Here is a 24,024-nt window from a genome sequence, read left to right as displayed (position 1 = left end):
GCTTTGTTTAACCCTTTAAAATTTATAATGGTATGGGAAGACCCGTTGGTTTGAATAATAACCTTTTCTAGCTCGGGGGCTTTTGTTACCACTTTTGAGTCTATTAATTCTAGGACTCCCTGCCAAATTTTTTCTAACATGCTCTGGCTGTGTGAGGTTATTCTGAATTTCTTTGGAGGGGTTGAGGAGAATTCTATCCTGTAACCGTTCCTTATAATGTCCAAGGCCCAGGGGTTCCGGGTAATGGATTGCCACTGGGATAGAAAGCTTCTCAACCTTCCCCCAACTTTGGCGTCATTTTGACAGACATCGGATCTTCTTCCTTGATACGTGGGGATTAAAAGTGAAGATAATAGGATCGTGACTGATCTATATATAAAAGACACTGACCAAAATAGCATACTGTTCTATACCAGTAACCATCCCACCATTTTAAGTGACTTTGTGCCCCTTTCAAGGCTTCTGAAATCAATCTTATTTCCTTGTAATTGGATGAAAGAGGTCTTATGGAGTTGGTCCAGATTCCCTGAAATACTTCTTGGTCTATCTGAGCTCCCCAGCCTCAAGAGCTTGCGTCTGTTGTTAGGGAAACAGCTGACTTCAGTTTTCCAGGTTCTTGTTCTGACGCCACCAATTCAGAGACTTTCTGACTTCCTTGGTCAGAGGATATTATTTTGTTCCAGTCATCTGAGACCTGTTCCAACTTTTGAGGGTAAATTGCTGAAGGGGTCTCGTATTGAAGTGGCCCAAGCTACTGCGCATATACATGAGGACAGGGTTCCTAAAATGTTCATGCCTTCCCCGATTGTGCATACTGGCGTTTTCTGGAATCGGTGTATATATATTTTTTTTTAGATCTTTAGATCCTTTCTGCGATTAAAGAGTAAACTTCGCCCTTTTTCCCCTTTGCATAGCTCCACCTCCCTGCCTTTCCTTTACCTTGTTTTTCATCACAATGGTATTTTTAGCCACAAAAAAATTTGTCTCTTGGAGCGAGATCTGCCCTCCGGAAACCCCCTTTTTCTATCAGTGGCATTCTCCAAGATCTTGTCAAGGTCTGGACTGAACACATATTGACCGTGGAAGGGTAGAGAAATTAGCTTATTGTTAGACGCCATGCAACCCGACCAGGCCTTGGTATTGGATAGTACTGCCATGTGGGCAGAAAGGCGAACAGACTTCGCTGAGGCATCAGCTAAAAAACTGGTCGCCATCTTTAGTACTGGAAGGCTACCAAATATCTGATCCCTCTGGAGTTTTTTTTTACTAGAAGAAGCTTCACCTGTTCTAGCCAGACATTTAGAGTTCAGGCTACTGAAGTCGCAGCTAGCTCCGGCTTCAATAATGCTGCCATGGCCTCCCAGGTTCTTTTTAGAAGACTCTCCACTTTTCTTTCCATGGGGTCTTTTAGGGAAGCACTGTGCACTCCTCCTCAAATGGGAAGTGCCTTTTAATCCTAAGGGGAATAAAGGAACCCTTTTCTGGTTTCTGCCATTCTGCTTTTAAGCACATTATCAGGCACTGGAAATACTGATCTGGATCGCTCCCCCAGTCTCCCAAAAATCTCTTTCTGTACGGATTTAGGTTTCCTAGGAATTTCCATTTGGATAGTTGCTCCGATTGCTTTAATAAGCTCTTCAATATCATCTGGGTTAAAAAAATAACCTTTTATACTCATTATCTTTATCCAAATCAAGCAGTTTTGAACTAACCTCAGGATCAGGCAGATCCGGGTACAAAGAGTCACTATCCACGTTTAGAGTTTCCCTCTAATTACTTCAGCTGTACACTCTTTACAGAGGGGCTTAGACCCAGATGAAGGTAAACGTTTGGAGCATAACCCACATTTCCTGGATTGTAATTTAGCTGAGGAGGATGACTACTTTTCTCCTTGAAAATACAAAGGAGAGAAGGGTCAGCCACAGCAGGGTATCCAGCACAAGAGGGGGCCTGAAGTCAGGCTACTCACTGTTCCCTGTATAGTGGCAGGCTCCTGTCCTGAGCCTGGCGTGGTAGGGGGGCTCATTGCAGTAGTCCCGTCCACGCTGCTTTCACTAATTGTGTTGCACTCTCAGAAGACTGTGCGCTATATATCCATGTGGCCCGCACCAGGGCCCGGGATGCTGGACATGACGTCACCACTGCCCATGCCGCTGTGCATATAATCCGCCTAGGCCACCGCAACAGGGAGCTTCACTGGGGACCCCACAGTTGGGTCCCGGGCACAGACCTTGATGGAGGGAGAGCCAGGCCCTGGATCCGACCCCCAATCTGATAAAAGTAAGCGGATCCATGAAAAAATTAATATAGTTATAGTAAAAATAAAGTTCAGCCAGAAAACCCCAGAGGGTCTCCCAGCACCTCTCTGAACTTCGTTCCCTGGCAGGACAGGAAAAACACTGGTGATGGAGGGAAGGGGAGGAAATGTAAACCTCCCTTTAAACCTCTCTCCGCCTGTACAGGACCCAGCGCAGGAGCGCTCCTCTCCGCCTGTACAGGACCCAGCGCAGGAGCGCCCCTCTCCGCCTGTACAGGACCCAGCGCAGGAGCGCCCCTCTCCGCCTGTACAGGACCCAGCGCAGGAGCGCCCCTCTCCGCCTGTACAGGACCCAGCGCAGGAGCGCCCCTCTCCGCCTGTACAGGACCCAGCGCAGGAGCGCCCCTCTCCGCCTGTACAGGACCCAGCGCAGGAGCGCCCCTCTCCGCCTGTACAGGACCCAGCGCAGGAGCGCCTCTCTCCGTCCTGTACAGGACCCAGCGCAGGAGCGCCCCTCTCTGCCTGTACAGGACCCAGCGCAGGAGCACCTCTCTCCCCTGGCTCTCTTGTGCCATTCAGCTCCCAGTAATAAGATCTATGGGGTGCAAAAACACAAACATGTCACCACACAGCCACATAAGTAGAACATTTAAGATGAGCCAGTAAACCCCAGACCACATGAAGCCCAAACCTAGGAGCCGCACTCCAGACATACATGCCGTACAACTCCCTGTAACTGCCTTGAGCCAATTCACAGCAACACCCCCTACTCCAGACGGTGTCGTTCCTATACCCCATAAACATACTACAACAGACGGCCCCTGACTTTACAGACTACACTAAAAAGTCCTAGGACCGCTCCTCATGCCACCCTACTGTAGCTAACAGCAGGACATACCCACCCCCATCCCATATACCCACTGACCCCCACATTGCCAGGGCCACTCGTCATGCCTCCCCTTTCCCACAGACAGCAGCACGAGATCCCCTTGTCTGATCTTAATGGCTCCCACACGATACTCCCTGCTGACCCCATAGGCCCCAACACCAGGGACTGCACCCCGGACACCCCATGTGGCTAGACTGCTCCCCCAGTACTACTGTCTGATCAGGTGTCCTACAGACACACAATTCTCACCATGTGCCCCTTCTCTCACACAGAGCGGACATCAGATCTACAGACCATTGTCTGCACCCTGCACCCACCGACTGCTGCTCGAGCCCCTCCAGCGAACTGTTCCCAAGGTACAGACTGTACTAACCACCGAACAGGTCGCCATCACTGCCCCCTTCCCATCTGTGCCCTCTACACACAGCTCTCCCCAATGTGTGAGTAGTAGCGAAGTCACGTGACCACTGACATCACACCTTACTTTACACTCAAAGATCTACACCTTATGTCCCCTCATCACAGATCTACACCCCATCCCCCCCCCCCCAACCTGCACCCTCATGGCCCCCAGATTACAGCCGATTCTGTACTGTAACCCCTGTAATTGCACCAGATTGCACTCCATGACCCCCACTGCCCCTGAGTGCTCCCCCTGCCCCTCATATATGAGCTGCATATGCCGCCCCTCCCCCGCTCCCCATGAAGCTCTGTGTACTCCAGGACTGCACCACATCCTGGCACACACAGCCCCTCCCCCTGGCACACACAGCCCCTCCCCCCGGCACACACAGCCCCTGCAGTCCGGGTTTGTCAGCACCTCCCACATTTGGTCCTGTGACCCCGAAGGAGCATGTGACCAGTGACGTCACTGACCTCCCTCTAACAGCTCCGTTCTAGCATCTACCTTTGGTGATGTAATGTGACTCTGAGATATGTGGTGGTGATAAGTAAGGTTCAGGTAAGTGTCCTGTGTGCTGGGCTGCGGGGCGTCCTCTCCGTGTTCTGTGCGGTCTCCTGTGGGGTCAGGATTAGGGACAGGTTTACAGTCAGGGAGGTTTTGTGGAGAACATTAGTTTCTAGAACAACTTGGGGGCGGGGCTCCATCCTCTCAGAAGCCCATACATTCTAGGTGGGTACATGTTGTGTCCAGCAGGGCAGGTAGGTGTGTAGTCACCGCCATTGTCTGTCAGGATTACTGGGGCAGGGGGGGCATTAACCCCTTCACCGCCAGCTCTCTCGGCCAGGCACAGTCAGCCTCCGCCAGCACTCAGCCCACTAGGCACTAGGCTGCCCAGGGAGTGACTGAGCTACAGGAGCAGCACCGGGGTCTATCTGAGTGTAATCTATATGTACAGTGCAGGTATATACATAGTCATCCTCCTGTGTATTATAGTATATACTATGCTGGTATAACCTGGGTCTATCTGAGTGTAATCTATATGTACAGCGCAGGTATATACATAGTCATCTCCTGTGTATTATAGTATATACTATGCTGGTATAACCTGGGTCTATCTGAGTGTAATCTATATGTACAGTGCAGGTATATACATAGTCATCCTCCTGTGTATTATAGTATATACTATGCTGGTATAACCTGGGTCTATCTGAGTGTAATCTATATGTACAGCGCAGGTATATACATAGTCATCCTCCTGTGTATTATAGTATATACTGTGCTGGTATAACCTGGGTCTATCTGAGTGTAATCTATATGTACAGCGCAGGTATATACATAGTCATCTCCTGTGTATTATAGTATATACTATGCTGGTATAACCTGGGTCTATCTGAGTGTAATCTATATGTACAGCGCAGGTATATACATAGTCATCCTCCTGTGTATTATAGTATATACTATGCTGGTATAACCTGGGTCTATCTGAGTATAATCTATATGTACAGCGCAGGTATATACATAGCCATCCTCCTGTGTATTATAGTATAGACTGTGCTGGTATAACCTGGGTCTATCTGAGTGTAATCTATATGTACAGCGCAGGTATATACATAGTCATCCTCCTGTGTATTATAGTATATACTGTGCTGGTATAACCTGGGTCTATCTGAGTATAATCTATATGTACAGTGCAGGTATATACATAGTCATATTCCTGTGTATTATAGTATATACTGTGCTGGTATAACCTGGGTCTATCTGAGTGTAATCTATATGTACAGCGCAGGTATATACATAGTCATCCTCCTGTGTATTATAGTATATACTGTGCTGGTATAACCTGGGTCTATCTGAGTATAATCTATATGTACAGTGCAGGTATATACATAGTCATCCTCCTGTGTATTATAGTATATACTGTGCTGGTATAACCTGGGTCTATCTGAGTGTAATCTGTATGTACAGCGCAGGTATATACATAGTCATCCTCCTGTGTATTATAGTGTATACTGTGCTGGTATAACCTGGGTATATCTGAGTATAATCTATATGTACAGCGCAGGTATATACATAGTCATCCTCCTGTGTATTATAGTATAGACTATGCTGGTATAACATGGGTCTATCTGAGTGTAATCTATATGTACAGCGCAGGTATATACATAGTCATCTCCTGTGTATTATAGTATATACTATGCTGGTATAACCTGGGTCTATCTGAGTGTAATCTATATGTACAGCGCAGGTATATACATAGTCATCACCTGTGTATTATAGTATATACTGTGCTGGTATAACCTGGGTGTATCTGAGTGTAATCTATATGTACAGCGCAGGTATATACATAGTCATCCTCCTGTGTATTATAGTATATACTATGCTGGTATAACCTGGGTCTATCTGAGTGTAATCTGTATGTACAGCGCAGGTATATACATAGTCATCCTCCTGTGTATTATAGTATATACTATGCTGGTATAACCTGGGTATATCTGAGTATAATCTATATGTACAGCGCAGGTATATACATAGTCATCCTCCTGTGTATTATAGTATAGACTATGCTGGTATAACATGGGTCTATCTGAGTGTAATCTATATGTACAGCGCAGGTATATACATAGTCATCCTCCTGTGTATTATAGTATATACTGTGCTGGTATAACCTGGGTCTATCTGAGTGTAATCTATATGTACAGCGCAGGTATATACATAGTCATCTCCTGTGTATTATAGTATATACTATGCTGGTATAACCTGGGTCTATCTGAGTGTAATCTATATGTACAGCGCAGGTATATACATAGTCATCCTCCTGTGTATTATAGTATATACTGTGCTGGTATAACCTGGGTATATCTGAGTGTAATCTATATGTACAGCGCAGGTATATACATAGTGATCCTCCTGTGTATTATAGTATATACTATGCTGGTATAACCTGGGTACATCTGAGTGTAATCTATATGTACAGCGCAGGTATATACATAGTCATCCTCCTGTGTATTATAGTATATACTGTGCTGGTATAACCTGGGTCTATCTGAGTGTAATCTATATGTACAGCGCAGGTATATACATAGTCATCCTCCTGTGTATTATAGTATATACTATGCTGGTATAACCTGGGTATATCTGAGTATAATTATGCCGGTAAACCTGGGGATCCCCAATATATAATTAATAGCAGAAGGACTCGGCTTCGCACGGGTATATTTCATCTATTTCCTTTTATATTTCCGTGTGTTGTAAAAAGATATCAACAGTTTCCCCCATAACAGTGACCTCCACAGTGCCCGCCCCTTTAACAGGGACCTCCACAGTGCCCGCCCCTTTAACAGGGACCTCCACAGTGCCCGCCCCTTTAACAGGGACCTCCACAGTGCCCGCCCCTTTAACAGGGACCTCCACAGTGCCCGCCCCTTTAACAGGGACCTCCACAGTGCCCGCCCCTTTAACAGGGACCTCCACAGTGCCCGCCCCTTTAACAGGGACCTCCACAGTGCCCGCCCCTTTAAGCAGTTAAACGGATTCTGTCATCAGAATTTAGACATATAGCGAGGTCCCTACTAATACACTGAATCCTAAAGTGACCTTATCAAATGCGCCTGTGGCTCTATAATCATATAAAACAGGTTTATATCACCTGTCACTCACGTCACAAATGTGTCCAAGGGGACGTCTCATGATGCAGGGTGCCCGGCTGCAGCCATCTCGTTTTGGTGCCCAGCGCCGCCTTTTGAATTGAAATCGCCGCCCTCCCTTTCATCAGAGTCGTCTACCTCAGTTCATCGCCGTCTCTCTAACGTCCGCTCTCCTCAGCCAGATCCCGCGAGTGCGCACTAGGTATAACCTGATGCGCCCGTGCGGACTCCTGGCAGCGGCCTCGTTAAGCGAAGTGCGCATGCGCCGGCCGGCGCACTTCGCTCGAAACTGCCTTGACACAACCTGCCTACTGCGATGCCGTGCCAGCAATGGGCATCGCAGTGCGCATGCCCCGACCAAGGAAGTCAGCGCGTAGGCGTGGGATCTCGCTGAGCGGGAGAGAAAACAGATGGGCGGGCAGAGGAAGAGGCTGGGCGGGGATAAGAGCCGAAGAGGCAGAGCTGCCTGGGCACCAACGCGGTGGACGCCGCCCCTGGGCACTTGCGAGCCCTCATTTACATATGCATCAAAGTTCATTTTTGGCAGTTTTACAAGTCCACAAAAGCATATAAAGGTACCGTTTTATTCATCTGTGTTGCGGCTACAGCGTTATGGGAATTGTTAAAAAGGGGTAAATGTGCTGACAGACTCCCTTTAACGGTGACTTTAACAGTGGCCGCCCCTTTAACAGTCACCGCCCCTTTAACAGTCACCGCCCCTTTAACAGTGACCCCACTAAACTAATTTTTTTTTTTGTCTTCTTATAATCCCTATACAGCGATATATGAATATATAATGTTATTAGTCATTTTGGTTCAGTAGATCATGAAGAAAACATACTTTTATAATATGTAAATCACCTGTCTACCAGCAAGTAGGGCGGCTACTTGTTGGTAGCAGCCGCATCCTCCTATCATATAGACGCCCCCTCCGCATGTTGATTTGACAGGGCCAGCGAATGCGATCGTCCTCTGGCTGGCCCTGTCTGCTATCAAGATCTCGCGCCGCTCCATCCTCAGTGCGCCTGCGCCGATGACGTCATATCTACACCCGGCGCAGGCGCACTGAGGATGGAGCGGCCTCCTCCCTTAATGACCAGACCACTTTTTACAATTTTGCACTACACTACTTTTACGGTTTATTGTCATACAACTTACCACCCAAATGAATTTTACCTCCTTTTCTTCTCACTAATAGAGCTTTCATTTGGTGGTATTTCATTGCTGCTGACATTTTTACTTTTTTTGTTATTAATCGAAATTGCCCAAAATCTTTGCAAAAAAAGTCATTTTTTCCCCTCCCCCACGACAGCACCTTAGAGAGATGGCTCCGCCCCCAGGACAGGAAACCTGCAGCATAAAAAGGTGAAGCCACTCTCCCACCTCAGTGAGGTTTCTTGTCCTGGTACGGGAGCCTGCAGTTTGGTCATCCTGACCTGGAAGCCCTGGTAGATGCCGGAGGGTCAGCGGCGGCGTGTTGTACCTGCCTGTGTCATTCCTCGCCCACAGGTGTTGGGTAGCGGGACGGAGATGGCAGGGATCCCGGTCCACAGGGGCAGAAGGTGCCGCTCCCTCAGGCGAGGAGGACCGCACTGACGCGTTGAGTGTGGCCAGAAGGCCCCAGGATATTGCAGACCAGCCAGGACGCCACAGGATGTAGACACTGGGTGATGGCGTCCAAACAGGAAGTGCGTTCCACAGCCGTGCACTTCCGGTCAGGTGACCGGAAGTTCAACATCCCAGCAAATTAAAAAAAGCCCTGCTCAGGTATGGAAGCGTCTTGAGTTATTTGGATCCCCGATTACTGAGCTCAGGGTACCAGAAAGAAAGAAAGAAAGGTTGACCAAGTTCTGTCCTAGTGGTGTCTGTGGCGTGGTGGGTCTGCAGGAAGCTGTGTATCTCTCAGGTGAGAGGGGCACTTGGTGACAGAAGGGTAACTTTGGCAATGTTTTATCAGTGCAGGTTTACCTACTATTATGGATGAAGAAAGGAGGTCTGAAAGTGCAGATATTGAGATCCTGCCGCCGGTATTGTGAGTCCTAATATTGGTCCTTAAAGGGTTTAGGCTGTTTCCTTAGATATGGGTATGTTTCCTTTTCTTAGACGGTGCCTAAGAAGGTGGTGGCCAAGAAAAAGAATAAGGAATGCCCTATCTGCAAGTGCTCGCTGTCTTCTTCTTACACTAAGAAGCTCTGTCAGCAGTGCATTGAGAAGACGGTGGCTGAGGAGACTCCGAGTCTTCTGAAAGATCTAAAATCTATTATGTCCGAAGTTAAAATGTCCCTGAAAGCCGGTAGGAGGAGGAGAAGAGCGGTGAGGCAGGAATCTGACGTGGAATCAGAAGATAGTGAATCTTTCTCTGGGGATGGGGACTCTAATGATTCCTCCTCTTCTGAAGATAATACAAGAGAAGGGAAGTTCCTATTTCCAGCAGAAGATACGGACAAATTATTAAGTCATCCGATCTACTCTGGAGTTAGAGGATACCAAAGAGGATAGATCTGTAGAATATGCTGTGTTTTAGGGGCTTGGGGAAAGGAAGAGTAGATGTTTCCCTGTCCATAGATCTATGTCAGCGGTAATAGAGAAAGAGTGGAAAAAGCCAGATAAGAAGCCATTTATCTCTAAAACCTTTAAACAGAAGTACCCCTTTGAGGAAGAGGCTTCTACATCTTGGGACAAGGCCCCAAAACTGGATGTAGCCATTTCTAAGTGATCCTCCTTGCCTTTCGAGGATATGGGATTTTTAAGGGACCCCTTAGATAAGAGAATAGATTCTTCCCTTAAGAATTCGTGGGAATCTTCTGCGGCTGCTTTCAGGCCTAGTATAGCTGCCACTGTTGTTGCGAGGTGTATGTCACTGTGGTTAGATAGACTGGAGGGGCAGATCAAGGATAAATGCCCTAGAGAGCAGTTGTTGGCATCTATACCCACTTTTCAAAAGGCCGCGGACTTTATTGCGGATGCCTCGTGGACGCGGTGAGGCTGGAAGCTAGAGCCACATCCCTTTCCAATTCTGCGCGACGAGCTTTGTGGCTTAAAAATTGGAAAGGGACAGATATGCCGTCCAAGCTCAGGCTATGTAGCATTCCCTGTGATGGCCAGTTTCTTTTCGGGTCTGAACTTGACTCTTTACTCGAAAAAGCGGCAGATAGGAAGGAAAAATTTCCCCAGGAGTCCTTCACTCAGTTCAAGCAGTATAAACGGCCCTTTCGGAACCCGTCAAGATTTCAAATTAAGAAGCATACGGGGGATAGAGAGCAGAGAGCAAGGCCTAGATACGGGAGTAAAGTTTTTTTTGTTTAGATCAGCCACAGCTCGTATGGAAAAACAGGGAAAGCAATGACGCCATGATCCCAGTAGGAGGAAGATTAAAATTCTTCCTTCCTGCTTGGGAGAAGATGGCAGGAAAATGGTTGATAGGTCTTCTGCGGGAGGGTCTAAGATTGGAGTTCTTGAGATGTTCTTCAGAAAGATTTGTGATGTCAAGATCTTCTCTCGTAATGCTGCAAGAAATAAAAAAATTAACAAGCAAAAAGGTGTTAATTCCTGTCCCAGAGTCAGAGCTAGGGAAAGGTTTCTATTCTACCCTGTTCCTAGTGAAGAAACCAGATGGGTCATACCGGACAATAATAAATCTCAGATAACTGAACAAATTCCTGAAAGCCAGAAAATTCAAAATGGAAACTATCCGGTCAGCAATATATCTTTTATCTCCAGGCTGTCATATGGCGGTTCTGGATTTAAAAGATGCATACCATCATATTCCGATACATCCAGATCACCAGAGATTCCTCCGGGTGGCTGTAAGAACCGAGTCAGGTCTTTTGCACTATCAGTTCCAGGCGCTTCCCTTTGGCCTTTCCATGGCGCCTCGGATCTTTACCAAGGTAGTGGCGGAGATGGCTTCCTTCATCAGAAGGGAGAACATCACGTTGATGGGGGCGGAGCCATCTCTCTAAGGTGCTGTCGTGGGGTCAGGAAAATCTGATTACCGGTAAGTGTAATCATCATTTTCACTTTCAGTTGTAAAATTTTTCAAATAAAACTACATTTCTATATAAATTTTTCTCTAAATTTATTGTTCTACATGTCTTTGATAAAAATGCAATATGTGTATATTTGTTGGTTTGCGCAAAAGTTATAGCGTTTACAAACTATGGTACAAAAATGTGAATTTCTGCATTTTGAAGCAGCTCTGACTTTCTGAGCATGTGTCATGTTTCCTGAGGTTCTACAATGCCCAGACAGTAGAAACATCCCACAAATGACCCCATTTCGGAAAATAGACACCCTAAGGTTTTCGCTGATGGGCATAGTGAGTTCATGGAAGTTTGTATATTTTTTGTCACAAGTTAGGCTACTTTCACACTTGCGTTCGGATCGGATCCGTCTGGTATCTGCACAGACGGATCTGCTCCTATAATGCAAACGATGGTATCCGTTCAGAACGGATCCGTCTGCATTATACTTCAGAAAAAAAATCTAAGTCTAATTGTTAGTCAGACAGATCCGTCTTGACTTTGCATTGAAAGTCAATGGGGGACGGATCCGTTTGAAATTGCACCATTTTGTGTCAACGTCAAATGGATCCGTCCCCATTGACTTACATTCTAAGTCTGGACGGATCCGTTTGGCTCCGCATGGCCAGACGGACACGAAAACACTGCAAGCAGTGTTCGGGTGTCTGCCTCCTGAGCGGAACGGAGGCCATACGGAGCCAGACTGATGCATTCTGAGCGGATCCGCATCCACTCAGAATGCATTGGGGCTGTACGGATCCGTTCGGGGCCACTTGTGAGAGCCTTCAAACGGAACTCACAAGCGGAGCCCCGAACGCAAGTGTGAAAGTAGCCTTAGCGGAAAATGATTATTTTTATTTATTTTTTCTTACAAAGTCTCATATATTCCACTAACTTGTGACAAAAAATTAAATTTTACATGAACTCTCCATGCCCCTCACGAAATACCTTGGTGTCTTCTTTCCAAAATGGGGTCACTTGTGGGATATTTATACTGCCCTGGCATTTTAGGGGACCTAAAGCGTGAGAAGTAGTTTGGAATCCAAATGCGTAAAAAATGCCCTGTGAAATCCTAAAGGTGCTCTTTAGAATTTGGGCCCCTTTGCGCACCTAGGCTGCAAAAAAGTGTGCACATGTGGTATCGCCATACTCAGGAGAAGTAGGGCAATGTGTTTTGGGGTGTATTTTTACATATACCCATACTGTGTGAGATAAATATCTCTGTAAAAGACAACTTTTCCCATTTGTTTTTTATACAAAGTTGTCATTTTACAGAGATATTTCTCTCACCCAGCATGGGTATATGTAAAAATACACCCCAAACCACATTGCCCTACTTCTCCTGAGTACGGCGATACCACATGTGTGACACTTTGTTGCAGCCTAGGTGCGCAAAGGGGCCCAAATTCCAATGAGTATCTTTTAGGAGGGCATTTTTAGGCATTTGGATTCCAGACTTCTTCTCACGCTTTAGGGCCCCTAAAATGCCAGGGCAGTATAAATACCCCACATGTGACCCCATTTTGGAAAGAAGACACCCCAAGGTATTCCGTGAGGGGCATGGCGAGTTCATAGAAGTATTATTTTTATTTTTTTTTGCCACAAGTTAGCGGAAATATTTTTTTTTTTTTTTCACAAAGTCTCCCTTTCCGCTAACTTGTGACAAAAAGTTCAATCTTTCATGGACTCAATATGCCACTCAGCGAATACCTTGGGGTGTCTACTTTCCGAAATGGTGTCATTTGTGGGGTGTGTTTACTGTTCAGGCATTTTGGGCGGGGCTAAATTTTGAGCAACCCTGTAAAGCCTAGCGCTGGGTTCACACCTGAGCGTTTTACAGCGCGTTCATACGCGCTGTAAAACGCTCAACACATGAAAACCAATGCTTCCCTATGGCCCTGGTTCACACTTGAGCTTTTAACAGCGCGTTTGAACGTGCTGAAAAACGCCCTACGCTCAAAAAAGTTCTTGAGCTTCTTTGGGGCGTTTTGTCGCGCGTTCCCGTACATAGACTTTCGGGAACGCGCGACAATGGGTGTTAGCTTGTCTCTGTATGCGTGATTGTAAACGTCGGTACAATCGCACATACAGAGCGCTCCTTTCAGAAGACTCAGGTGTGAACCCAGGGTAAAGGTACTCGTTGGACTTTCGGCCCCTTTGCGCACCTAGGCTGCAAAAAAAGTGTCACACATGTGGTATCGCCGTACTCGGGAGAAGTAGGGCAATGCGTTTTGGGGTGTATTTTTACATATACCCATGCTGGGTGGGAGAAATAGCTCTGTAAAATGACAACTTTGTATAAAAAAATGGGAAAAGTTGTCTTTTACAGAGATATTTATCTCACACAGTATGGGTATATGTAAAAATACACCCCAAAACACATTGCCCTACTTCTCCTGAGTACGGCGATACCACATGTGTGACACTTTTTTGCAGCCTAGGTGCGCAAAGAGGCCCAAATTCCAATGAGAATCTTTACGATTTCACAGTGCATTTTTTACTCATTTGGATTCCAAACTACTTCTCACGTTCTAGGTCCCCTAAAATGCCAGGACAGTATAAATACCCCACAAGTGACCCCATTTTGGAAAGAAGACACCCCAAGGTATTCCGTGAGAGGCATGGCGAGTTCCTAGAATATATATTTTTTGGCACAAGTTAGCGGAAAATGATTATTTTTTTTTTTCCTCTCTTACAAAGTCTCATATTCCACTAACTTGTGACAAAAAATAAAATTTTATATCAACTCGCCATGCCCCTCACGGAATACCTTGGGGTGTCTTCTTTCCAAAATGGGGTCACATGTGGGGTATTTATACTACCCTGGCATTTTAGGGGACCTAAAGCGTGAGAAGAAGTCTGGAATATAAATGTCTAAAAAATTTTACGCATTTGGATTCCGTGAGGGGCATGGCGAGTTCATGTGAGATTTTATTTTTTGTCACAAGTTAGTGGAATATGAGACTTTGTAAGAAAAAACAAAAAAAAATAATCAATTTCCGCTAACTTGTGCCCCAAAAAAATAATCTTGTGTGAACTCGCCATGCCCCTCAAAAGTGATCTTTATAGCGCCGCAGTGATTTTACAGTGTTTTTGCAGTGATCAGAAAGAAAAAAATTGTCACTGCGGTGGGGCGGACTGAACGCAAGAGTGCGCACAAGATCAGGCCTGATCGGGCGAACACTGCGTTTTTTGTAGAGCCTATAGAACATGTCCTAACAAGAAAAGGCATTTTCTATATAGTTCTGGCAATGTGCAGATCCGCAAAATGCGGAAAGCACATTGCCGGTGTCCGTGTTTTGCAGATCCGCGGTGTCCGTGTTTTGCGCATCTGCAAAACACATACAGATGTCTGAATGGAGCCTTACAGGGGGGTGATCAATGACAGGGGGGTGATCAGGGAGTCCATATGGGGTGATCAGGGGTTAATAAGTGACAGGGGGGGGTGTAGTGTAGTGTAGTGTAGTGATTGGTGTTACTTTACAGAGCTCCCTGTGTCCTCTGGTAAAAAGGGACCACCAGAGGACCAGGTTACAGGTATATCAGACGCTGTTAACAAAACAGCGTCGGATATACCTTTCAGGGGTTAAACAAATCGCATCTACAGCCTGCCAGCGAATGATCGCCGCTGGCAGGCTGTAGATGAACTCATTTACCTTCCGATCCTGTGAACGCGCTCCTGTGTGCGCGCGTTCACAGGAAATATCGCATCTCGCGAGAGGACGCACCGATGCGACCAGGAGGAATAACCCGGCCGCCCGCATGACGCATTCCTGCGTCAGGCGGTCGGGAGGTGGTTAATATCTCCTTGGTGGCCCTATTTCAACTATTCACTGTGTATTCAATTACCCCTTAATTCCACATTTTTGTTCCCTGTACTGCCTCTTTTTACCTGTGCTTAACCCCTTAAGGACTCAGCCCTATTTCACCTTAAGGACTTGGCCATTTTTTGCAAATCTGACCAGTGTCACTTTAAGTGCTGATAACTTTAAAACACTCTGACAGCTCACTCCACTTTCACATATGGCTAAAGTCAGTTTTAGCCAAGTCAGATTTATGATCGGCCCTTTAAGACTGTAATAAATGTGGCTTGACGGTAGCAGTTTATCCGTCAGTAAGCAGCTTTACAAAAGTCGCACGTTTTTATGAAAAAGTTGCATGTTCTATTAAAAAGTCTCATAAGATAAGCATGGTCCTCACTGGAGTGAAATTGAGACTTTTTTGTGACTTTTTAAATAGTCCCAATAGTAAATCTGTCTAGAGATTAATTCACATAAGAAAACACGCCCACTTTCAGAAAACTGGCGAGCATAGTGCAGAGCAGAAAGAAGTCGCAAATTTGTGCGCAGTTTTAGGCTAGTTTCACACTAGCGTTCGGCTGTCCGCTCGTGAGCTCCGTTTGAAGGGGCTCACGAGCGGACCCGAACGCAGCCGTCCAGCCCTGATGCAGTCTGAATGGAGCGGATCCGCTCAGACTGCATCAGTCTGGCGGCGTTCAGCCTCCGCTCCGCTCGCCTCCGCACGGACAGGCGGACAGCTGAACGCTGCTTGCAGCGTTCGGGTGTCCGCCTGGCCGTGCGGATCCGTGCGGATCCGTCCAGACTTACAATGTAAGTCAATGGGGACGGATCCGTTTGAAGATGCCACAATATGGCTCAATCTTCAGGCGGATCCGTCCCCCATTGACTTTACATTGAAAGTCTGGACGGATCCGTCCGAGGCTATTTTCACACTTAGCTGTTTATATGCTAAAATAATGCAGACGGATCCGTACTGAACGGAGCCTCCGTCTGCATTATTATGATCGGATCCGTTCAGAACGGATCCGATCGAACGCTAGTGTGAAAGTAGCCTTAGCGTTTGCGCATTTTTTTGGGACTTTTTCACTCCATTATTCTGACCTAAGCTAATGATAAGTCTGGCCCTTTGACTTATGCAGGCCATTCTGATATTTTTTTTTCCGTCACATATTGTACTTCACGACACTGGTAAAATGAAGTCAAAAAAATTATTTTTTTTGCATAAAAAAAATACCTAATTTACCAAAAATTTTGAAAAATTTGCAAATTTCAAAGTTTCAGTTTCTCTACTTCTGTAATACATAGTAATACCCCCAAAAATTGTAATGACTTTACATTCCCCATATGTCTACTTCATGTTTGAATTATTTTGGGAATGATATTTTATTTTTTGGGGATGTTACCAGGCTTAGAAGTTTAGAAGCAAATCTTGAAATTTTTCTGAAATTTACAAAAACCCAATTTTTAGGGACCACTACAGGTCTGAAGTCACTTTGCGAGGCCTACATAATAGAAACCACCCAAAAATGACCCCATTCTATAAACTACACCCCTCAAGGTATTCAAAACTGATTTTACAAACTTCGTTAACCCTTTAGGTGTTGCACAAGAGTTATTGGCAAATGGGGATGAAATTTGAGAATTTCATTTTTTTGCCTAATTTTCCATTTTAACCCATTTTTTCCACTAACAAAGCAAGGGTTAACAGCCAAACAAGACTGTATCTTTATTGCCCTGACTCTGCCGTTTACAGAAACACCCTATATGTGGCCGTAAACTACTGTACGGGCACACAGTGGGGCGTAGAGGGAAAGGTGCGCCGTATGGTTTTTGGAAGCCAGATTTTGCTGGACTGGTTTTTTGACACCATGTCCCATTTGAAGCCCCCCGATGCACCCCTAGAGTAGAAACTCAAAAAAAGTGACCCCATTTTATAAACTACGGGATAGGGTGGCAGTTTTGTTGGTACTAGTTTAGGGTACATATGATTTTTGGTTGCTCTATATTACACTTTTTGTGCGGCAAGGTTACAAGAAATAGCTTTTTTGGCACGTTTTTTTATTTTTTTATTTACAACATTCATCTGACAGGTTAGATCATGTGGTAATTTTATAGAGCAGGTTGTCACGGACGCGGTGATACCTAATATGTATACAATTTTTTTTATTTATGTAAGTTTTATACAATGACTTCATTTTTAAAACCGAAAAAATGTTTTAGTGTCTCCATAGTCTAAGAGCCATAGTTTTTTCAGTCTTTGGGCGATTATCTTAAGTAGGGTCTCATTTTTTGTGGGATGAGATGCCGATTTGATTGGCACTATTTTGGGGTGCATATGACTTTTTGATCGCTTGCTATTACACTTTTTGTGACGTAAGATGACAAAAAATTGCTTTTTTTACACCATTTTTTTTTTTTACGGTGGTCATCTGAGGGGTTAGGTCATGTGATATTTTTATAGAGCCGGTCGATACAGACGCGGCAATACCTAATATGTATACTTTATTTTTATTTATGTAAGTTTTACACAATGATTTCATTTTTGAAACAAAACAAAATCATGTTTTAGTGTTTCCATAGTCTAAGAGCCATAGTTTTTTCAGTTTTTGGGCGATTATCTTGGGTAGGGTATGATTTTTGCGGGATGAGATGACGGTTTTATTTGTACTATTTTGTCGTACATGTGACTATTTTGATCACTTTTATTACCTTTTTTGGGAAGTAAGGTGGGCAAAATTTCAATTTTCTCATAGTTTTTATTTTTATGGCTTTCACCATGCGGGTGAATGTAACATGACCGTTATATAGATCAGGTCGTTACGGACGCGGCGATACCTAATATGTGTAGTGTATTTATTTTTTTATTCAGTGTTAAATGTTTTTTTTTTTATCTTAAAGGGACTCTGTCACCACTTTCTAACCCCCACTTTTTTAACTATCGTTTTATTCATGGTGCCCTTCTGATTACAGTTGTCATCTTATATGTTAGATCTGCGGTGCCGTTTAGGTAAAAAATCGATTTATATCACCTGTCAATCAGCTAGATAAGGTGCCCAGGGCGTTCCTCTCCTCTTGAATCTGCCGCCTGCCGCCGCCGCCGTTGGTGCCCAGCTCCTCCCCCGGTCTCGTCAGCGCTGCCTCAAACAACACAGATCCGCCTCCGGCTCTCCCTCAATGCCCCCTCCTTTTTTTCGGAAATCTCGCCCGTGCGTACGCATCCTTTCGGCATCATCGCTCTAAGTTCGCGTTATGCGCATGCGCGAGAAAAGGATGCGTACGCACGGGCGCAGGCCTGTGCGCACACGCGAGATTTCCGAAAAAAAGGAGGGGGCATTGAGGGAGAGCCGGAGGCGGATCTGTGTTGTTTGAGGCAGCGCTGACGAGACCGGGGGAGGAGCTGGGCACCAACGGCGGCGGCGGCAGGCGGCAGATTCAAGAGGAGAGGAACGCCCTGGGCACCTTATCTAGCTGATTGACAGGTGATATAAATCGATTTTTTACCTAAACGGCACCGCAGATCTAACATATAAGATGACAACTGTAATCAGAAGGGCACCATGAATAAAACGATAGTTAAAAAAGTGGGGGTTAGAAAGTGGTGACAGAGTCCCTTTAACTTTTTTTTTTTTGTTTAAATTTTTTTGACCCAGACCCACTTGGTTCTTGAAGATCCAGTGGGTCTGATGTCTGTATAATACAGTACAGTACACTATATAGTGTTTTGTACTGTATTTTACTTACACTTTGTCTGAACAGATCTATGCCTTTAGCACAGATCTGTTCAGCACCATGGACAGCAGGATGCCTGAGAAGGCGTCATGTCTCCATGGTAAGGAGGGGGGCTCCCTACCTCTGTCACCCCATCCTGTCTAGGGGCTGCAAAGGCACAGCAGCCCCCCGATGGGAGAGGGAGGGAGCTCCCTGACAGTTAACCTTTTCCATACAGCGGTCCGTACGGACCGCGGTATGGAAAGGGTTAAACGGCTGACATCTGCACAGATGTCAGCCGTTTATACCAGAGTGTCAGTAATGTGCTGACACTCTGGTATAACAACTGAACACCAATGAATTTTCAAGAGGAGGCGGGCGGGGGATCGCGATCCCGCCTGCCGCACCGCCCGCCTCCGGCACCGCCCCCAACCCCCACAATAAAATCATGCAGGGGTGCAAAATGGATATTTTAGGCACACTAAAGTTTCTGATCCCCGCGGTCCCTCTGTCACGGAAGGTGTACAGAAAACTAGAAGACACAAAATGAAGATCCGACTGACTGGATCCAAAACTAAGGAACCAAAGAGAGAGCCCTGCAACAGACCTGGATCTCTCCCTAACTGCTCAGCCTATGCAAAAATCTCAATGGTAGATGATCGCATATCCTCGTTCCTCGACTGTATAACACCTGAACACCCTATAATAGTGAGGGACACGACCACCGGCTCCCTACACTTGATACGGAGGGGGTCAGGGTCACCTGGGATCCAGCAAACAGGAAAACACAAAGGAATGAACAAACTTATCTGTAGAAGACTCAGTAGTAGCATCCAGCATGCACACACTCCAGGAAGTTGTATAAACCGCAAAGTGATGCAGTATGGGAAGGGATTTAAAGGGATGCAATCAGTGCAACTACATGACAGCTGAGAGAGGCTAACGAGATGAGAAAACGAAAGCAAAACAAAAGGAACCTCAAGTTGGAGGTTCTGAAGAACGTCTGTCTGAGTTTCTCAGATGTCTGGTGGTGACACCCTGACCGCGCAGCAAAGCGCAGGTCTGAATTGACCTGCGGTTTGCGGCGATCGCCGATACGGGGGGGTTACATGACCCCCCCCTGGCGTTGTGACAGGATGCCGGCTGAATGATTTCAGCCGGCATCCTGTTCGAATTAACCCCCGGGGCGCCGCAATCGCGATTTAAACTTAGGACGTACCGGTACGCCCTGAGTCCTTAAGGATTCGGGAAATAGGACGTACTGGTACGCCCTAGGTCCTTAAGGGGTTAAAATAGGGTTGCTAGGCATGTTCTATCATAGACGGAGCACGCAGCGTCCAGGGTCACATTACTGACAGCCAGGCACTGTAAGTAAATGATTAAAGCCAGGTCCTCCCCAGCAGCTGATAACAGTGCCTGGGCTGTGTGCACTTCTCCCTGTCCCTGCGCTTGGCAGACGCTCCCTCACTCAGCAGAGCTGGGACAATGCAGAGTTGAAGCAGCACAGACCAGGGAAGGGAGATCTGCCGTCTGCTCAGTGTATAAATGAAAGCAACATGTGGTAAGAGGACCCCTTTGTGCTGCAGGAGATTAACCCTTTAGGGGGAGGGCTCTGGTTACTGACACTTTTGGGGGGCTATTGTTACTGGCTAGTGAGGGCAGGCGGGATTAGCCTCAGGGTGAGGGCAGTGGCGGCCATCTTAACTGAATAGTGAAATTGCAGTTTTGTGAAGACTGGTTGCTAAGGGCTGAATCTTATTAAATAAGGGGTAAGTCAGTCTAATAGTAACTGATTCTGGAATATCATGTTATTAGTAACTACATATATGAAAATTGAAATTAGGGTGACCGTTATCATTTAAGGGTTAGCAAAGTTTGTAACATCAGTTTTGAATAATTTGAGGGGTTTAGTTTCTAAAATGGGGTCATTTATGGGTGGTTTCTACTATGTAAGCCCCTCAAAATCACTTTATAACTGAATTGGTGCTTAAAAAAGCTATTTTGGAAATTTTCTTGAAAATTTAAAAAATTACTTCTAAAATTTTAAACCTTCTAACGTCCTAAAAAAATAAAATGACATTTACAAAATGATGCCAACATAAAGTAGACATATGGGGAATGTTAACTGATAACTATTTTACAAGTTTTTATTAAGTAGAGAAATTCAAATTTAGAAAATTGAGAATTTTTAAATGTTTTGGGAAAAAAATATTGACCCAATTTTGCCGCAAACATGAAGTACAATGTGTCACCAGAAAACATTCTCAGAATCAGTTAGATAAGTAAAACTATTCCAAAGTTATTACCACCACGTAATTAGCAAAAATGGGCCTGGTCAGGAAGGTGAAATCTGGACTGGGGTAGAAAAGGTTAATATATGCAAATAAGCCTCTGGGAGCAACGGGGGTGTTGCCCTTACACCTAGAGGCTCCTCTTTTTCTGCACCCGCCACGCCCATTTCACTGTCATTGACAGGGTCAGGTGTGATTACATCTTCACTGCCTGGTCCTGTCAATCAAAGTGAAAAGGGGCGTGGTAGGTACAGAAAGGAGGAGCCTCTAGGTAAAAAGGCAACACCCCCGTTACTCCTGGAGGTTCATTTGCATATAATAAAACATAATTTTCTCAGCAGTGCGGGCACATATCAACATGGGACTAACACAGATGCCTTCAGCTGCCAAGCGCACATGTACCAGGTCAGCCGGTGTCACAGGTACCAATCTGCTGACAGATGCCCTTTATTCTTGTGATTCCATCTGCTAGGACGAGGGCAGTCTGAGCTCTAGATCTATGAAGTGATCTACCAGATTACAGCTTTAGGCTGCTTTCATACCAGCGTTTTCAGTTCCGCTATTGAGATCCGTCATAGGATGAAAACCCTTCAGTTTTGTCAACATTCATTGTCAATGGGGACAAAACTGAACGAAGCGGAGTCACCAAAATGCATTCTGTTCTATTTGGTTGCTCTCCCATCACGGACAGAATAATGCTGCAAGCAGCACTTTTCTTTCCGCGATGTGGTGCAGAGCAAGACGGATCCGTCCTGACACACAATGTAAGTCAATTGGCACGGATCAGTTTTCCCTGACACAATAGAAAATGGATCCGTCCCCCATTGACTTTCAATAGTGTTCATGACGGATCCGTCTTGGCTATAGAAGATATAATACAACCGGATCCTCTCATGACGGATGCATGCAGTTGTATTATTGAAACGGAAGCGTTTTTTGCAGATCCATGACGGATCCGCAAAAAACGCTGGTGTGAAAGTAGCCTTATACTGGTATTACCGCTGTGACCTGTAACTGACTATAGTGGTAATATGAAGGTGTGACAGGCTTTTGATCTGAAACATGGAGGAACTGCCTTGATACACTTTATTACCTCCTCCAGTGTTTCCTCTTCTTATCTCCAGTAATTGTATTTTACATCGGTTCATCTTCTTTCCATTCAGGTTCCTACAATATAGGATTCGCTCAGCGTATATCTCCTATATAAGATCGTTCTCCTGATTGACCCATCAAGGATGGATATGGATGTGGACAAGATGGCAGAGAGTATAATAAATCTCACCCTAGAGATCCTCCTCCGGCTTACTGCAGAGGTGAGAGATTCTGATGATGTCACGTTACATCATCTTCTCTATGTTACTAACAGATGGACATGACTGGAGAGGTGAGGGAGTCTGGAGATGTATGGAGTGATATTTATTACTGCGTCTCTCCATAATTAGGAATACACAGTAGTGAAGAAGACCTCTAGTGAGCATTGTCAGGCCCCGGTATCTGAAGGACGGGGAGGAATCCTGAGCCCAATATCCAGGCCGACACCTCACATCCCGATACATGAGAAAGTCAACAGAGAGAAGATCCTAGAGCTCACCAACAAGATCATTGAGCTGCTGACTGGAGAGGTGACATAGCTGGGAATGCCGGGACATTATACAGTAACACTATGAAGGGATCTGGATGATGACTGTATCATTGTGTTGTCAGGTTCCTGTAAGGTGTCAGGATGTCGCCGTCTATTTCTCCATGGAGGAGTCTGAGTATTTAGAAGGACACAAAGATCTGTACAAGAACATTATGATGGAGGATCACCAGCCACCAAGTAAAAGACATGACTAAATACACACATCCTCTCACTAGTTATATGTAAGAAATTAATTGTCACCGTTTGTTTTTCCTACAGTTAAAGAAGAGAGAACAACTCCCAGTCCTCTTCTTCTACAGGATGGTTCAGAAGAACATCAAAGCATTCCATATGATGATCAGATAGATGGAAATAAGGTCTCATGAAAGGTTCCCTATGATCTGTAGAAGTGCTGTGAAGATCTTGTGTTCAGTCTTGTTTTATAAACCAGTATTATATGTTTTATCCTTGTATAATGAGAAAGGTAGAGATGTCAGGATTACAGCTAACTATAGACCTTGCATGTTGTCTGGATCTTCTCACAGTTTTCTGGTCAGTAGAGACTGCTGGTTGGAATAAGGAACCAACTAGATGCATATATACAGGAGACCTGCAGATATTTTTGGGTCAGACAATGAAACATGGCACATGTGTCTCTTGAACAGATTTGACATGGTGCTGCTCCAAAGTGTGTTATATAAGTGACCCCCTTCCCTCCACTTTATCCCCTGTACAAGGATCTAGACTTTGTTGCAGGGGAAACACTAGGCTGCTGCACTTGAAGTAGTTTCTGTACAAGGCAGAATACATGCAGTTCAATAAATGGTCCGTTGTCAGGGCAAGCAGCTCAGGATCAGAACGGAGATCAGGCAAGGGTCAGGTCAGACAGCAAAGGGTCCAATCTAGAAGTCAGGCAGAAGTCTGTACACAGAACAGACAAGCTTTGCATGAAACTAGCATACTAGAACCTACTGATCAGGCTTCTTTCCATGGCTTGTAGAGATCAGAGTGCGTGCATGCCGGCCCTATAAGAGCCAGAGATAGTGTGTGTGCACACATGACCTATGGGCAGAGAAGGTCATTATCGGCAGGAAGCAGGCCTCAGCTTGTGTGGGAGGACAGCGTTATTCCAGCAGCCGGGACCACTGGGAAGGGAGAGAGGGATGTCTGTGGGACTGGACCACTGGAGCCCTAAAGCTATGGAGCAGGTAAACCAGGCAGCAGGCGTGCTCACCAGCAGGAAGGAGAGGAGCTATAGGCATGGACCGCTGCCATAGCAGATAACTCTGCTGTCATTTCATCACTTTTTGTCATTGTAATTAATGATCTTTTCTGGTCACATCAAACATTCCACACGACTTCTCCATCAGTCTACTGACTTTTACCGTT

At 45.5% G+C, this 24,024-nt stretch overlaps 1 protein-coding gene across 2 annotated transcripts in view; it reads left to right on the top strand.

Annotated features, from left to right (window-relative positions):
* Positions 1 to 3,994: 3,994 nt before the first annotated feature.
* Positions 3,995 to 24,024, top strand: part of LOC122934019 (gastrula zinc finger protein XlCGF57.1-like) — a 39,889-nt gene continuing 19,859 nt past the window's right edge. The window contains exons 1-4 of one of the 2 annotated variants that reach the window (XM_044289149.1): positions 3,995 to 4,107; positions 22,178 to 22,327; positions 22,457 to 22,636; positions 22,719 to 23,843. In XM_044289149.1, coding sequence (XP_044145084.1) covers positions 23,700 to 23,843 — 144 coding nt within the window. In that variant the 5' untranslated portion in view covers positions 3,995 to 4,107; positions 22,178 to 22,327; positions 22,457 to 22,636; positions 22,719 to 23,699. Of the gene's footprint in view, positions 4,108 to 22,177; positions 22,328 to 22,456; positions 22,637 to 22,718; positions 23,844 to 24,024 lie in introns of those variants that run through there. The other variant, XM_044289150.1, reaches the window with a different exon arrangement.

The sequence above is a fragment of the Bufo gargarizans genome, chromosome 4 (genome assembly GCF_014858855.1).
Source record: "Bufo gargarizans isolate SCDJY-AF-19 chromosome 4, ASM1485885v1, whole genome shotgun sequence".
NCBI classification, from domain to species: Eukaryota; Metazoa; Chordata; class Amphibia; order Anura; family Bufonidae; genus Bufo; species Bufo gargarizans.
This window is presented reverse-complemented; position numbering and strand designations above follow the sequence as displayed.